The sequence below is a fragment of the Cupressus sempervirens genome, chromosome 7, assembly GCF_028749045.1.
Source record: "Cupressus sempervirens isolate cs-2001-9-10 chromosome 7, ASM2874904v1, whole genome shotgun sequence".
Classification (NCBI taxonomy): domain Eukaryota; kingdom Viridiplantae; phylum Streptophyta; class Pinopsida; order Cupressales; family Cupressaceae; genus Cupressus; species Cupressus sempervirens.
In genome coordinates, this window is record NC_143124.1 from 595,783,721 (window position 1) to 595,802,329 (window position 18,609).

The 18,609-nt window shown below is 36.5% G+C and overlaps 1 protein-coding gene across 4 annotated transcripts in view; it reads left to right on the forward strand.

Annotated features, from left to right (window-relative positions):
• Positions 1 to 10,617, forward strand: part of LOC149548148 (protein IN CHLOROPLAST ATPASE BIOGENESIS, chloroplastic-like) — a 134,848-nt gene extending 124,231 nt beyond the window's left edge. For 3 of the 4 annotated variants that reach the window (XM_089792171.1, XM_089792172.1, XM_089792173.1), the window contains 5 exons: positions 9,030 to 9,092; positions 9,191 to 9,285; positions 9,490 to 9,571; positions 9,991 to 10,101; positions 10,196 to 10,617. In XM_089792171.1, the coding sequence (XP_089648297.1) occupies positions 9,030 to 9,092; positions 9,191 to 9,285; positions 9,490 to 9,571; positions 9,991 to 10,101; positions 10,196 to 10,348 (504 nt within the window). In that variant the 3' untranslated portion in view covers positions 10,349 to 10,617. The remainder of the gene's footprint in view (positions 1 to 9,029; positions 9,093 to 9,190; positions 9,286 to 9,489; positions 9,572 to 9,990; positions 10,102 to 10,195) is intronic. The other variant, XM_089792175.1, reaches the window with a different exon arrangement.
• The last annotated feature ends 7,992 nt before the right edge of the window (positions 10,618 to 18,609 follow it).

Below are 18,609 nucleotides of genomic sequence, written 5' to 3' on the forward strand. Positions count from 1 at the left end.
GTTATTGATAAGATATTACCAACTGCCACCTCTAAAGATAATCGATGTCATTTCATACTTGTCTTAATTATTATCGATAACTAATTGATGACTAATCTTTTAATTAGTTAATTCCCTCTCTTAATTCATAACCTTAATGGCTTAGTTTCTGCTGCCGAAGACTCCATAGGAACCGGTTTGTAATGTCCCCTTTTTGGGGCATTAGGAATTCTAAGTCAAATTCATATAATATTAATTTTGGCTTAAGGGAGCTTAATGCAAAGTTATAAATGGGTCAAGTTAATATTATAAAGCGGGTTAAAGGTGACAAAGAAGGAAAAGACGAAGGGATGGGAAAAGGAAACTATAGGGTCACTGATGAGCATCAAAAGAGGACATCTCATTCATTTTGGGGATGCTTGGATTTGAGATTTATTTTCTGGTTTTTCTTTGGAGAACTTTGGGAAGCTACTAGCTTTCTCTTGTTGAGGATAAAGGACGGAAACCTTCGAGCTCTTCTTGGGTGGATTGGGTGTAGCCCTAATTCATCTTTGCGGTGGATTCACATTAAAATTCACATTGGGATTATAGGTGCATTTTATTATGTGTTTCCAATTTGACTATATTTCTGTAATTAAGATTGGAAATACAAAGAACTAGCTTCAACCTTCAGCTTTTGGAAATACAAAGAGTTAGATACATTCCATGATCAATTACAATGCCAAATATCTCCTTATAAAGGCCTCCAAGCGTCTAGAAAGTTGCAATATAACACGACCGACAATATTTTATTGATTTTTTAGTTTATGATTTGGGGCCCCTTTATTTAATAACTATTTTATTTTTTGGATAAGCAAGAGGTCGAAGCCATAGATTATACAGAATAAAAGTTACAACCGAACTTGAGAGGTAGTGAGAGGATGGAGTCGGGTGGAAGTCATTTAGTTTTGCCACATTAAATACAATCCAAAAATATGATAACTTGAAGTACAAAATTCATAATGTAATCATTCTCAAATGTTCTTCTGCCCTCTTTATTGCCCTTCTTCCAATCTGACCTGAAACATCACAGCCACAACCGCCAAAAAAGCGGGAAAACAAACTACTAATCATGCTTACTTATATCCACTATAAAATACAATACAAAGAGGAGATCAAGAAGGCTAAGCGTTATTTTGCACAATCATCTGATAATAATTAATAATATCCAACAGTTCCAAAGGTGAATCCAAATAAAGAGAGAACATGATACAAACAAATAAAAAAGACTTATAATTATAAAACATTCATCTCATAGTACTTAGCAGAAAGGAGAATTTCAATCTACAGGTATAAAAGACAAGGATGGTGGTTCTTCCTCCTCTGGGTTCCCCTCATTTTCAGTTACGGTGGTATAAAGACACTCCAGGCTAACCTCAGCCTTGTTTTCCCAAACTCCTATTGTGTCCTCTGTTCAAGAAAACAGATCAATTTGGTGGAGACTAAACTAACTTATATTGGCAGAAATACTGTACTGATTGGAGTATTATTCAATTTCCCTTTTGAGAATTCTGATATGTTTGATTGACTTCCTTTTGCAGTTCGATTATGCCGATGAAAAAAACTATGAGATTTGATGAGAGCAGATCTGATTCAGACTGTACTGATTCAGACTGTACTGAGAATATATTGCAGACCGAATTTATTGAATTGAAGACTCTGATTCACATTGCCTTGGGATTGATGTTCTTCAGCAGTCTTCGAAAGGCATATTAGTATATGGAGTAACATGCCCATGTAGGGGCATGACCCTATGTGGCTTATGCCACGTATGGTCTTAACCCTACATGGGCACATTTGATATCCAATTCAAAGTAGTACAATTATTAATGATGGTCAATATCTAATCGAGATTCAGTCCTTAATAAGGCTGGTACTTATCATGTTTTCAATAATATACTTTGATATATGATAAATGTAAACATATATATGTTGATATATATATATATATATATATATATATATGTTCATATTAAATCAGACTTTCATATATTAGATTTTCATCTACACATATATTAACATATATTATATATAGAAGTGGCTTCAAGTTACTATAAGGCTAAATTTCTCAACATCTGTTAGATATCTATCAATCCAGTCTCTAACCTAAGGCCTTCATACATGTATGAAGCATACGATAAAATTGATATTTCTATGAATAACATGGAGCCATTCCATAATTCAAGCCATGCCACTTCTTATCCTCCAGCCCGACCCCCTTTGCCATGGTAGGGCCCACCAAATTGGGACATTACAAATAGCCGTATCCATTGAGATCTCCCTATTGCTTGAGGATCTCATACATGAATAAACCACGAACAATTTTCCTCTGCACTATTCTAATTACATAGAAGCCAATCATGAAACACATTGATGCTCCGCTCCAAAGCCTTTATGTGATCGTGCTCATCAATCTCTTGTGGCTCATAGTTCAGGGAGATCTATTGTTTCGAAAAGGAAGCTCCTCACACAAAGAGATTGTAGTCAGACACGCTTCATGCACAACTGAAGGATAAACTTCATATTCAACCAATTGTAGTTGCTCTTGGAAGTAATCATTAGTAGCATCTCGATGAAGTTAATTGATCAATGTTGACTTTGCAAGCTGCATCCAAGTATCCTCTTCAATCTTATTCTATCATGTAGGCTTATGTTTTTTCCACTGATAGGTGTAGTAGCATATTCTTGCATATCCTTATGTGGCTCTTCATCATCTGCATCACTCTTATTGCTATCACCAACTTCCTTAGCCTTGTGCAATTGAGACTTCAATTTTTGGTCATAGTGCTTGAATAGATTATTCACCAACCTAAATGCCATATTAGAAGGAAGGCATTCATGATTATGAATAGTCCATAGCATAGATATGATAGATTGGGATATTACATCCATACCATCAATACATGACATCATAATACTCTCCGTGGCAGGAAAAAAATTATAATCATGGTGCTCCTTTATCGTGACCAAAAAGTGATGAAACATATTATAGATCAATTTTGCAATCCTAGATCTAAGAGGAGGTTGCTCACTTTGAATTTTGCATAATTCTCTTGTATTATAAATCTCCTAGCAAATAGATTACTACACATGTCATCAAGGCTATAAAGGCTGTCAATAATCAAGTGCAATATCTCTGTCATGGTGTCATCATCATACAGTATTGAAGGATTTGATATTCTCACAATCTCACTTAGACATGTTGTGGCTGCTAGCTTGATTTGTTTGTCGCAGTGTCTCAACAAACTAGTTTGTCTTAAGGTGATCTCGGTCGGAGCAAGTATCCTTTGTATAAATCTTGAAGGTGATTGGTTCACCTTACACAACCACTCTTCTAATATATCTAATGGAGTATCAACATGATCATTGAGCTCTTTGTCAATCTTTTGTAGCTCATTCACGCACCATTGTCTATCACTGGGCGCCATAGTATGATCCAAATCCCAAAACTCTCAATCTCCCCAAAAGGTTAGCAAGATTACTAGCTCTAATGCCACTGTAATGTACCAATTCACTAATTGTATCAAGACCCCAACTTCTTCCTATGTATGCCAACGATGTTTGACCAACCCTTTTGAATGTGCATTATGCAAAGGTATGGGTTTATTGTGTGACAAAGAGCATGCACCGAGATTGTCTTCACTGTGAGGTATAGTGTCGTACAAACTAGATTATTACCCATACAATGGTAGCTTGAGTTTTCCCATATTGTGGTGAGTGGGAATACATCCGTACGATGGCAGGCCCACCCGTATGGTGTTTCCTTCCTTCATGTTGTAGCTATGGTAGCCACGTCGTATGGTCCTCTTGTCTCATGTGATGGCTATTCAACCCTACGTCCATATGGTCAAGGTCCATAAGGTGTCAATGATGCATGCATAGAACAAACTATACTCCGCTTAATCAATATAATGAAGATGCAAGGATAGAACATATGAATTGCAGTACATAGAACAAACATTAAATATTTATCTTTCAATCATAAGCTTCAAGCATATAGTACATAAATAATGATAGCACATCATTTTACAAACTTTAGGTTGCTTCAAATAGATCTTTAATACAATTATCTCAGATCAAAGCGTTGAAAACAGATTTGTCTTTGAATGAAAACTTCTCACAAATTCGATGCACAATGTGTAATATCATAATGATGTTTTTGATGGCAGACTAAGGTGCTTGTAAACCACCGTCGAAATTTGGCACAAACTACCTTTAGCCTTTAGCTTCTGAAAATACAAAGAATCGATATATTCCATGATGATATATAGTGTCCAACCATCTCCTTATAATATGACATGACCCACAATATTTTATTAATTTATTAGCTTATTATTTGAGACCCCTTTAATTAATAATAAAATTAATTAATTAATTTAGTTAAAACACTTTATTAAAATTGGGGACATTACACTTGCCCCTCCTTGGATTCTCCTATATGGCTGGAAGTGAATTTAGTATGGGGAATCTTTTTGGTTCTTGGGTATTCCTTTTGCCTTTCAAGGTTTCATAGTTCATCTTTGGAATGTGGTTCTTCCTAAGATTGAGAAAAAGATTGCATGCTAGATTACCAAGCCTCTTTCTTTGGCTAGCGAATTCTAAATTTGTTTTGAAGTGTTGGCCGCAACTCATGTATTACTCTTCTTGTTGGGCTCTATCTAAGGCCTCTTATAGAAAATTGGAAAGGCTTTTGTGATGCTGTTTATGGGCTTTAGGAGCTGACAATCATGGCTTTCATAGAGTGCTTGGAAATTATGTTGTCTTCCTAGGAGCTCCAAAGGTCTTGGATTATTCTACCCAAAAACAAAGTCTTGCGTTGTGTACCAAATGGGTTATTTGTGCCGTCTTTGGTAATGAGGCTTTAAATTTTTTTCTTAGGATTTGCATTTCTTTAGGTTTCCAACTCTTAGGCTGACCTAGAAGGGGACTAGTTTTCATACCTTTTTAGTTATGAAGCAGTGCATATTCAAGGAACTTTTGTGGCAAAAAGTATTTGGTAGGCCTGGGAAGCTTTAAGACTTGGCCCTGCTAGGATGGGGCTAGTTCTAGAGAAGGCCCTTCTTTTAACTAGCACAATGTATGGTGGTTGCCCCTCATATAGGTATAAGGGCATCCATTGGCCAATGCTCATGGAATTCAGCCTCTTTGTTTTTATAAGTGTGGCATTTGCAATCCTACAAATCTTCTCTCTAGAGCTATCATGAATCTTCATGCTTGGGAAAATTTGCATGCCTAGTCTTGACTCAACCACCTAATTTTGCCTTTGAATATTCTTCACAAGTTAAGCATCCACTCAATTAGGCCATGGTGGAAAGATTGGCAGGGGTATCCCAGCACAACCTTTTGTAACTACAATCCCAGGTTGGGTTACCATTGGCTCGTTCCTCATTTGCTTATGGTTCCAAACTTGAATCTTGAGTGGCACTTGCACTCTTCCCACATCACGTGGCATCATAAGTTTCAAACTATTTGGTCTACCATTTTGAGCCTAAGTTGGCACAATTTTCTTGGGGTATTCTTTTCGAAGGCTTGCCTTTGTGATCTTGGCTGAGACATTTGGGTGTGCTAGATCCCTGTTGCCCTTTTGTAGGTAACTTGAGACATTCATTCATCTCTTCTGATATTGCAGAAGAGCCCAATATTTATGGACTTGTATACATGATTTCTTTCAGCTCTTCCAACCTGAACCCTTTTCTTGCCATAAGATCTTGTTGGGAGATTCTTCCTTGGCTTCCCTTCAAGTTATTTGACATGCTTTTAGGGTGAAAATCCTCTTTACTTTGTGGAAAGATAGAAATGCTAATGTTTTTTTTGTTCACAACTCTCTTGACTTATCGTATTTGCAATTATGTCATGCTTCAAATTCAAGTACAAGCCAACAAAGTTGCGTTGGAAGTAGCTCACTTACAGGAGCTTTCACAACATTGGGGAAATGCCCCATGTACAGTTGTCAGAGTGTCATTGGATCCTTCTATTTGCAATGATCATACTTTGTCTTGTGGTAGGTGATGGGGCCACAATTCCTCCGCATGCCACTCACACACCCTACATTCCTTGGCCCCTCACTGCCAGTCTGGCAGGGGAAGAGACTTTCAGTGCCAACATTTAGTTTCTCTGCCATGTGGTGGCTCTACTTTTGGTTGACATGGGAGGTGTTGATCCTTCGGTCAGTGGTGGCACTAGTTGGCCAGACACAGGTGGAGATTCTAGTTGGTTGAGTTCCTCTAAATGGCTTCCGTAACTTTCTTTGGCCTTTTCTCCTGCTAGGAAGGAGACAAAAATAGATGCTGCTACACAAGAGGGTGGTTCGTTCTGCACGACACTCTACCCCACTGATGTATGGGGTTGCAAGGATGATAGGGATTCCCTGCCAGCTCCATTAGCAACTGTTTTAGTCGCTAAGCAACTAGCTCCTTTGCTTTTGCTTTCAGACTCAGCACATGTTTCTAATTGTTTTGCATTTCTAGGCCTGGCTTGTGTGTCTCGTGGAGTGATCTTGTATCCTTTTCTTTTGTGAATAAGTTTTTTATCTTTAATACTTAATAATTAATGGAAATACCTATTGATATTCATAAAAAATGAAAAAATTGGTTCAAATAAAAAAATGATTTGAGCATGAAAAACTGGTTGACTGAGAAAAATTTGGTCATGAATTTTGGTTTTGTGAAATTAATATTTATTTAGATTACTTGGTATTGACATTGGTGATTTTTTAACACAGATGTAGCAAAAACAAAGTAAAACGTTTTTATAAACAAAGACGAGGAAAACATAAAACCTCTGTGTAAAGTTATTTTGCCTGCTAAACTCACCCAAAGATCTCTTTAAATCTTCTCACCTCAATGCAAAATCGTCGCAATAGCATGCTTGATGGTTGGGAGGGTTTACTTAGCTTGGCCAGCTTCCCGAGGGGCTGCTAAGTCTATTTTGGCTAGCAGCCACTGCTGAACATTTTAAGGAACATTTAGTGGAGCAGGTGGCCCCATGAATATTATATGTTCTGCCTATTTTTAAACAGAACTTAAAATTAATAGTGAACTGCATCTATGTTTTTTGGTGTTACAAGATTACGATATGTAATATAATTGCATGGCTGTATACATTGCAGATTTATATGAAATATTTTCCAGAACAGAGTCTCTGCAACACGCATGAAATAATTTTCAGCACACTCTCTGCAACACATGAATATATAGTATGGACGGTAAAATATGAATCATGAAATATTTATATTTATATATTATAATAATATATCCGCATAAATCTTGGAGGGTTAAAAATGGAGGGAGAAGAAACTGGTAAAAAATGGAGGGAAATGGAAAAGTGGAGGGAGAAGACACTATGAAGACAATTGACATTTTTTTTTAATATGAAGCTAGGGCTTATTTTCAGCCCCTTCTTTTATCTACAGCCTATTTTCAATTATTAAGGAGCAGCTACTCGACGAAAATAGGAAAGCACTCCAAATTATCCTTCTCTGTTAATTAAAAAATTACACAAGAGTGCACTTTCACTGCCTATTTCTAAGCACAAAACAGACTTAAAGCGACTGCATGAGGGCATGGGGTTAGGGAGAAAAATAACAGATTTTATTTCTATGAGTGGCCGAGTCAAATGCATTGATCTCGCACAATGCCAAAACCTTGGCCAGTAAGATTTGAGAGTTTGTGCTTGAAAACTTATCATTCTCATCGTGTCTCTCATTTATGAATGTAAAGAGTCTTGAACAAGATACACAAGATAATCCTTTAAGGTAAGATGGAGGATACATTATTTCTAATTTGTCCATTTCCATAATTCCCTTCATATCACCTTGATTCAGACATCACTTCCACCCTGTTGTTTTTCCTGGATTTATCAATGATAAATCAGTAACTGTATCTGCTCTGTTTCTCAGGAAAGCTCTTCCATTATGATGGGTTTTGAGTGTTCAAATCACTTCATAACCTTTGAAATCTTGTACAGACCTCCGTACAACCTTGTATAAGCTGTTTTTGCAGAGAAATATCAAATTAAGTGTCTTCAGTATGGTTTAAAAACTTGTTAGGAGGAAAACAGAGTATAGTGTAAGGGTGCACTTAGCAATGGAAAAACTGATTTTTCAAAGGTGAAAATCTGCAACATACAGGCATCTGACAACACAGAATTTAGTGTTTAAAAAGTCTGCTGGTAGGGCACACTGACATGTGCACTTCACAATAATCACGCTTTTTATTCAGATATAGCTAATAATGTGCAAGTATCCATGGAATGTCTCTCTAATAAGGCTGATGGCAAAAGAAATTCTATACCCATTGGTCTGTCTATTGTTGCATAAAGAAGTAGAATATGCATTTTGTGAAGTAACAGTTGTGCCCTTACGACCAGTCAATGAAGTTTGTTCTAAATCAAAAAGTCTGAATGATATAGGGTGACACATCCCCTAGACAAATGGATGTGTTTTCAAGGACAAGAATTTGCAATGTCATAAGCATGTGCGCCCATCTGAATGTGTCCTATGTGTATTGTTGCCCGTCTGAATACAGAGCCAACCAAATTTTGCCATGGATTTCTTTTCTGCTCTGATTGACAAGTTTTTTTACAGAATTACCATTACTCGGTGAGTTTCTAATATAAACAATTATCCCCAGAGTTTTTAGGCGAGTGATTCGGGAGCCACTTTTTCTTGCATGAACTGGCATGTTAGGCAAGTTTTAAATCTTTGATCTTGAGTATTTTAAGTTATAAACTTGGTTTTTAGCTTTTGAGTAGTGATTTAGAGAAGTGGTAAAATTGAATATGTTTCTATCATACAATTGGATAGTATCTTATTTTAATTCCATGTTCCAAACCATATATGCAAATCACTTTGGTCACAACTTAAATCTTATACTGACTTGGCAGATGCACTTTTTACTTTTTGATCATACTCGTGGAATAATTATTTTCATTGCCGGTGTTTTCTGTTTTAAGCACAGATCATTATCTTAGACATCAACAAGTTACAAGTTAGTTGTTATGCATTGCTCCAGGTTGCCTTGTTTCCAGATGTTCTTGAGCGTATTGCATTGGAACATTTGCAAAGAGATGACCAGGTAGTTATAAACAAAATTTTGAGCTGAAACTTACATACATTGAACTGTGGATTATATTGCATTGAAACTTACCGTTGTATGTAAATATGTCTATGAAGGTTTCAGCGCTGGTGACAGGGGAATATTACTTGAATAGGAACCATTTTCCTGGTTTTGGGCGTCCTTTTGTGTTCAATGCAGAGCTTTTCCTGAAGTTAGCCTGATTGGCCTCAACACTACTTTTTATCTATTGTCCAAAGAAAATTAATGCATTAGACGCCATGCAGTTTAGCTCAGAATGCTCATTTTTGGATCTCATTCAATAATTAGATGCACAATAGGCATAAAATTACAAAGGTTTCAAGGCACTGTTAAAACTTTAAATCAAATTTTTTTGTTTCCCAATTTCTGTTGGCAGAATTGGTCGTAAGCTTGAAGCTAAGGATGCTGCAAGAGCGGCATTGAAATTTCCATGGTGGACACTAGGATGTAGATATGAGGTATCTATATTGCCTTGGAAATGCAACCATTCCTAGAGTCTAAAGCAGTGAGGCGAGAGTCAACGAAAAATTGCAACTGAGTGCCACTTGCGACCTTGGATGGCTGTTTTTTTTAATAAAAATGCCATAATATTAAAGAAAGAAAATCACTTTTTAATTTCAATAAATTGGGACTCATGATTTTGTCCCTATCATTCAAGAAAATCTGTGCGCCCCAAATTTTCTGAAGTTTTTTCTATCTATAATTTCTGTGTTATTTTTATGTATTTTAACATGCCCTTTTATTGGACTAAACCTCAATTATTTGTAAGTCTCCTAAAGTTTTGGTTTGCTAATTTTTTCCCAAGAGGTTTTTGCGATTATGGTTTAAAGCTGTGAAAATTATCCGCCAGAATTTATGGGTTGAAGTCTGTATGCAGAGAGTTGCCGAAATTGCTGGGTGGGATGATGAGCAAATTGAATACTTGAGAGAACGAGTTACGGATGAGGGAAGGCGAGAGGATCTTAAAAAAGGGAAGGCACCTTCCCAGGTGGACGAGCTTTATGCAACTAACTTGTTTCAGTGTTTTATACGTCGTACATATCATATGTTCTGAGAACTGATCCTTACGTTGTGTATCACAGATAGCTCTGGACCAGGCTGCATTCTTGATGGATTTAGCTTCTGTTGATGCATCATGGCTTCATATCCGAGAACAGCTCGCAGCCTTTTACAATGAAGCTGGGCTGGAGGCATTGGCTCGCTTTATACTTTACGAACCCCAAGTGCATATATAAATATTATTAAAAACAGTGAGAAAACACTTAATTATTGTTTTGGACCACAAATTTTCTTAGCAGGTGCTGCTCAAACAATTTTGGAACCGTTTGCTACTAAGCATTCCCAATTCCATGGAAATTATGTTTCCCGGAGCCACATTTTTTAAGGATTGATAGCAAATTAACTGAAAGCTGACAACTGAATTGCTTCTGTCAGCATATATTCCTCAATATTATGTTATGTTTGGTAGCGTTTCTGGGATGAAATGAAAGATTTTAATAATGTCCATGAGACTAAGGTAGCCTATGGGTCCCACAGGAGCACCCTTCCAAGGAGAGGAGTAATTAATCTAGCTGTAAACTTTTGGTTAGCTCGTCTCTCTGTCGCTGAATTTTGATAATCAGAGCCGCTGTTCTCTTCAATTCATCCTCCTCAAATAGGTAGTTCAAGTCTCTTTTCTCTAATATCTCTACATACCCAGATCTGATGTCACTGTATGCCGGGCAATCTTTGACAAAGTGGTGCTCCATCTCTACCACCCCCATATTACAGAATAAACAAGTTTTATCAGCCCACTCTTCTTTTGGAACCCGCCATCTACCAGTTTCACATCTCAGCCGGTGTGAATTATTTTTGAGTTGCACTATCAGCATTTTTTCTCTCCAATTAATAGGAGCCCTTATATAGGCCTTTTCATCATGACTAGAAGTGGAGTTAAATTCTTTAGTATAGTAGGATTTTTTTCGCCCCTCGTGTCTTGTCCAAATGATTTTGCGAGATTTTTCCATGATAAACTTCTTTATTTCTTTATTGCTATCCAGATAAGTATGAATGTTACCATCCCATTTTTGCATCCACTTGTCATTTTGCTTCATCCACGTGCCTTTTCGCTTGACAAGTTTTTCATCCATGACTAGCTTGGACCAATGATGTTTTTCCAAACCTTGAGTTTTCTTCAAATAACTTAGCATCTAAATCAATGCAACAACTTTTAGCGGAAAAGAGCCCACCTCAGCCAATAAGATCTCATAGGGCACTATAGTCTTGATTTTGAGATTGCATGTAATAAAGTGCTTTTGAATTCTTTCTACTTGTCGCCATTTCTGTTTGGACATACTGTTGCCCCAAACTTCACACCCATACAAAATCACTAGAGTGATCAACAGACCAACAAGGGTTTTCATGGTCGTCCAATCCCATAATTTTGCATTCCTACCCCTGTTTTGCAAAGAATATAAAGCCTTCCAATCCACTTGAATCATTTTTGGTCTGCATGTATCCCAATTGAGTTTGTTTTGAAAATCTATACCCAAGTATTTGTACTCTTTCACAATCTCAAGAGGGTTACCGTCAAACAGAAACTCGTCCGGTGTACCCCTATTCTTTTTCAGCGAGAAGATCATAACTTTTGTTTTGCTAGTGTTCGCTTGCATTCCCACTTCATGGCAAAAACTTTATAGTGCTTTCAAGTGTTGTTTCAAACCTTAGCCATCTTAGCAAGTATGATGAAATTGTTTGCATATAGGAGCAGTCTTATCACAAAATGAGCCAATTGTACCCCCTCACCGTTGGTCTTGTTTATCCATTCTTCCAACTTGTCAATATAAAGCCCAAATAAGATTGGAGATAGTGGACACCCCTGTTTAACCTTGATCTTGCTGCCAAAACCTTCGGATAGCCCTTCCGTCGTTCTAATTTTAGCTTTGACTTGTTAGTATAATCTATGAACAGCAGTCCCAAGTTCCTTAGGAACTTGAACTCTTCCATTCTATTCCAAAGTTTGCTACGTGGCACTGTGTTCGGTCTAAAGCCCGCTTGTCCCTTTGCTCTTTTACCTTTTGTTTCAGCCCATTTACTAATTTTCCGTACTACCATGCTGCCAAATAACTTTTCGAAGAGGTGATTGATCATGATAGTTCGATAATTAGAAGGGTTGTTTAGGTCTCTGCCTTTATGGAATGGAATCACTACACTAGTCGGATGTTTTCTAAAGGGCCAAAGTTAGGGGGCGGTAGTATACAAATTTTCAAATATATACTTTTAAAAATATTCTGATATACTAGCACTTGTACCCCCAAAGGTCTAAGGGTCAAGCCGATTGTCAAACCAAAACCATTTTGTAAACTATCTTTTTGAACATCTTATCAGTCATGTGAACTGACCTTATGGTTTGGTTTTAGCAGTTTGACATTTTGTCCAACATTTTGCATGCAAGCTTTGTTTACTAATTTTAAGTATAGAAATACACAATAACAATACACCTTAAAAACAAGATTCTCTAAAGAAGCACAATAATATAATAGCGGATTTGAAATTTAATAATCAACCCAGTCATTACATAGTTCAGATTTTTTGGGCTGGATCTTCTTTATTGTATGTCATAGCTGTAAATCTTGATAACTTTAGGCATCATTTCCTTACCTTTTCAAATTTCTCTATATGCTTTGATATTTTATCTTGTCAAACTTTCTTAGAATGCTTTGTCCAATTTGAACAATTTCTATCTTGTCAACCAACCTACATTTTTTAGAGATTCCTAACCTTGTATCAGATTTCCACAATCCATTTCTAATGATCTTTGTTTTTGTATTTGATTGTATATGTCTTTTTGACATCAACGTTTCAGATCATACTTTGTGATCCATCATCGGGACGGGAGAAGGATGTCAGATGAATATGATGGATCTCATGTATAGTGACACCAACCTGAGGGACACTGGGATGGGGGTACAAGTTTTTGGGATAGGGGGACAAAGCGGCCTCAATTGGGGACGGTGGGGGACGGGAGGGGGGATGGGGGTATATAGTATATACTATACATATGATACTTAAAATACTAATTACAAAAATATGTATAACAATATAAGACATAAATATGAAGTATAAGTTCATCAAATCTGCTATTGCTAGTTTAGTTTTACATTGCATTGAACTTTGAACAATGAACTATGAAAGAGATCTAAGTTCTAACTTCTAACTTCTATCGAATAACTTAAATAATCAAATATTGAACATTCAAATTCAAAACTAAAAGTCATAGATATCTATTATGATATATCATATTATCAATTTAACAAAAGTATGAGTATCATTATCTCATCGACCATTTAATGGCATCATACACTTAATTACATAAAATAGCAACAACCATGATATGATCACAATGTTCAATGTTCAATGTTTCAAACTTCAAACATCCAAGTCTCAAATACAAACTACGAACTTAGAAAAATATGAAAACTCTTCTTCTTGCCATTGTTGAAAAAAATAGAAAGCTATGAAATGAATAGAAATGAGAAAACATAAAGATTTAATGGGATTTCAACCTCTAAATGGGCCCCACGTGCCCTAAGGTTATCAAACAATAAAAAACAACAAAACAAAACCTTTTTTTTTTTTGCATTTTTTTATGATGGGGATGCCCAGCCGTCCCCAGCTGGGTTGAGGGATGTGTCCCTATCCCCAAGTCCCCAAACAGGGACGCGGGGACATCACCCTCTCAACGACGAGTTGGTGGCATTACTAGGGACATGGGAACACCATCTCCTCGTCTTGGGTGCATCCCCGTCTCAGGTGCGACAACTGAAAAACAACGAGGCGCATCCCCATGTTACTATGATCACATGTTTTGATATTCAAACAAGAAAACAAAACATCTCCAAAGAACTTTTCACTAGATATCAACTTCAAGATATTTCAAGGATGCATATTCTAAATAGGAGCTTTTTATTCCTCTTATTGCCATTCCATTTCTTTAGACGGTCATTTTTTTTACATGCATTTCATTTCAATTTTATCGAATAAAAAGTAGACAAGTAACAAAATGATACAAAAAAAATGATGACCCATTTAGTTAACCTTCCTATCAAAGTTTCTTTGCTAAGTAAATACTTCAATGGATCAATTCTTGCAACTAGTCGTGTAGTGTGAGCAAGCATGTAGTGTCTCAACTCTTGGGAAGTGAAAATGAATGCCAAGAAAGATTTTTCAATATTACTTTAGTTCATCTCATAAGAGATCAACGTACGACTAAGATAATAGATAGCTCGTTCCTTGTTGCTATTGTGTTCTTGAGCTAATAAGATACCGAGAGATAACTCTGTTGTAGAGATATACAAAATGAGAGGCTTCCCATAAGTAGGAGGCATCAAGATCGATGGATTAGCAAGATACTATTTTATCTGCATTAAGCTCTTATTACAATCTTTGTTCTAGTCATAATCTACACCTTTATGCAAAGTCTTAGTAAAATGTTGTGACCTATCCGCCAACTGTGAGATGAATATGTGAATGGATTGAAGTCTTCCTTGTAACCCCCTCATTTGACTAATGTTGCGAGGTGGAGGCATTTCCATTATTGCTTGAACCTTTTCTGGGTCCACCTCAATTCCTTTTGCATATACAATATAACCAAGTAACTTCCTTGATGTGACACCAAATGCACATTCTTGGGATTTAACCTAACACTAAATTTCTCCATACAATCTAGTATTGGTCCCAAATCTTGAAGATGAGTGTTGCATTGTGTACTCTTGACCAAGGTGTCATCCACATAGTCCTCCATCATTTTATGCATCATGTCATGGAAGATTGTTGTAATTGCTCTTTGATATGTGGCACTAGCATTTTTTTTATACCAAATGGAATCACATTCCAGCAAAAGGTACCATATGCACAAATGAAAGCAGTTTGCTCCTAATCTTCTGATGCGATTTTAATTTGATTGTTACCAGAAAAACCATCCATTAGTGAGCATTTCATATCCTGCTATCATATCCACTATCATATCAATATTGGGTAGTGGAAAGTCATCCTTTGCACATGCTATGTTTAGATCTCAAAAATCTATACAAACTCGGATAGACTTATCATGTTTGCAGACTAGAACAATGTTTGAGTTCCATTCAACATAATCAATAGCACATATGAAACCAACTTTTAAGAGCTTTTCTAGTTCAACTTTAACAAGTAGTTCCACATGAGGATGCATCTTCCTGAGCTTTTATTTGACAAGTTTTGCTCCTGGTGTGATAGATAAATGATGCATTATGAGACCAAGATCTAAGCCTAGCATATCTGACTAAGTCCATGCAAAATCAATCTTTTTTTTCTTGGAAGAAGGCAACAAATTCCTCTTTTTCTTCTGCAGATAAAGATTGTGCAAGGTGTATTATATGAGGATGTTCCACAGTTCCCAAGCTGATTGGTTTGTTGGCTCTATTAACACTAATGATCTCTCCTGAAAATGACTTGGAAGCGCATCAAATATCTCATCCTTAGGCACCTCGGAGAGGTTTTCACCTTTGGATAAGTCTTTAATTTTTACTATTTTGGGTTCCAATACTGCCACAATATGGTTTTCACCATCGGAACGTCTTTTTCCTTTTCTTTTAATTGTGTGACTGAGATATTTGATATCAACTTTAGTCACATTGATACTCTTTTCAGTCATGGAGGATGTTACTAGTTCAACGTGTAGATAGTAGGCAAGAGCATAGTCATTTTGGAATATAGGGACTTCACTAGATGTAGTACTGGAATTCCAGTCTATTAACTTGGGATAAGTGAGTGAGAGAGAAATGGCGGGTTCGATAGCATTCACGGTATAATCATCAAATGCTTGGACAAGTAATTCGAGACCTAAAGAGATTTTGTCCACAGATATGTTCGAGTGCCTTTGAGTTCTAACGACATTAATTGAAGACTCATTAACACTAGTAGGATGAGACTCATCTAACCAAATCCTAGATTGTTCACCTATTTCAAGCTGATTTTCATATATATGAACTTGATCTACATCCTTGTCTGAAGTTTTCTCTGAGAGAGAATCAAATTCGTACTCTTGAGAACCTATGCTACACAGAGTGATTATAGAATTCCCCAATAGTTATAGGGATCTATTCTCCACTTTCATTATCATCTTGATTTTTACAAAGTTGTTCAACAACTATAGTATGAATTGACTCCCCCTGGTCTTGTTGAATTTGGGGAGTATCAGTAGTGTTTTAAGAAGAATCACTATCAACATCAATAATACTAACATGTGGTGCAAAGTCATCTTGTTCTGAAAAGAACTAATCAAGATCTAGAGGAATTGGATAAGGAAAAGTATCCTCATCATCAGAGTTGTCTGCTTGATTATCTGACTCAATTTGTGACTCATGTTTAGATGAACTCTCAAATTTTGGTATGAATTTATTGATCCCTAGATGAAAGGGTATCTTCTTGAAGCCTAGGCCTATTGTGTCATGAGGCCTCCTAGATATTTCTTTGATTGGATCAATTAGACCATTGTTGTTACATCTGATAGGACAGTTGCCTTTGTAGCCAAGGTATTTGATTAATTTAAGACCCAGTCCATGCCTTTCTAGAGTTATCTCACAAGATTGGTCTATGAGATCAACTGAGACTTCTTCTTTGTGTAACCACGCAGGTATAGCTCTATTTTCATCTTCGTCCTCTAGAGGTAAAGTGGCCTTCACAAAAGCACCATTTAATTTAGTCTGGGGTGATATCATGAAAGGTCTTTTCTCTTCAGATGGTCTCCCATAATGACAGGGAGATTCAAGAAGAGATGTCAAAGACAAAATTGGTTCAATGTGATATTCGGCCATTCCATTTTATGTTAACCTAAGCATCTTCTCCATTTCTTTTAGCTTTTTGACATGATTATTTGTGGACTCTCTATTAGTAGGGACAAAGCTATCAGCATATTCGAGCATGTTACAGGTGTAACTAGTATTAGCAAGTATAGTAACTTTAGATCCTTGGAATGGAAACTTGATGCATTGATGGTATATTGAAGGCACTGTTTGCATTTCATGAATCCATGGTCTGCCTAACAATATGTTGTATGCTAATGGAATGTCAAGGACTTGACAAGTAACATCCCTTTCTACTGGAATAACTCAAAGAGGCAACACAAAAAGACTTAAGGATTTACGTTCTATTTCATCATATTCCTTGATGGTTATTTTGTGATGAGGATCAATAGAATCTTTATAATAATCCAATTGTTTGAGAAAAGTAGTAGAAAAAATATTAGACCAGCTCCATTGTCTACGAGCATGGGACAAATGTGTTTTTGATGTATACTTCAATATGCAACGATTGATTGTAAAGATGACTCAATGAATTATCTTCCTCTTTAGAAAAGGACAAATAATGAGGTGAGGTCAAGAGGCCCACCATAGTTTGAAACCTATCAAGATCAAGATCTTGAGGTACGCTTGCCTCATTGAGGGCTTTGTCAAGAATCTGCCTATGAGAAGGCGAGATTTTAAGTTATTCAAAGATTGTTATTCGAATAGTCGTTTGTTGCAATTGGTCAAGGATACTATAGCTGGTAATTATGGAGGATGTTACAATTTTCATATTTTTGCCTAATGGACCAGCAATAGGTTTGTCTTTATATTGACCTACCTCGGGGATAGAAGGCACAGGGTCTTTGAGTACTATCTTGGCATGAGAAACGTAATAGCATTGGCACAAGATTTTGACTATTCTTGATCAAATGTAAGAGATGTAGCACCTCTTAAGAAAAATGGAGTCTAGGTTTCGTATTGTCATGTTTTCTTTTAATTGTGATAACATTACAATGTTCAAAATCGAAAGGTTCAACCATGTTAATCACATTATCATCATTGGTGCATGTATAGTTGACCTTCTTATTGTTTTTTTGTTTACATATATCTCCCTTGTCATAATGTGGAAATGGTTCCTTAAAAGCTTTGTGTTTGAATTCTTGTTATGTCCACCCACAACTATTTCACCATCATCAATTAGGTCTTGAACCTTATGACATAGATTAATACAGTTGTTTTTTTTGTGACCCTTGTTTTGATGGTATTCATAATATGCATTCTCATTCCACCATTTGGGTCATGGTTGTGGATCATAAGAATGATAATTATCTAGCGGGGTAATAATATGATTTTGAAGCAAGGTTTTATAGACCACCTCTAGAGGTTCAACAATAGGTGTGTATTCACATTTGGGTTGAGTAACCCAAGATGAATTCTTTATTTTATTTCCAAGTGTCTTGTTATCTAGAGTAGATTTGTCAGTAGTTTTAGACACATCGATATTGTTTGTGAGATTGAAAGCCATCTTAGAGGATTTGGGAGTGATATTGTCTACCACTCCATCGTGTACTACCTCTCGATTCTTGTTAACATACTTGGATTTATCTTTTCTAGAGGTAGACCCTTGCTTGATGTGTTTTCAAGGGTTAAATCACCTTTCTTTACCATAAATTCTTCTATTCAGATGGCTTGTG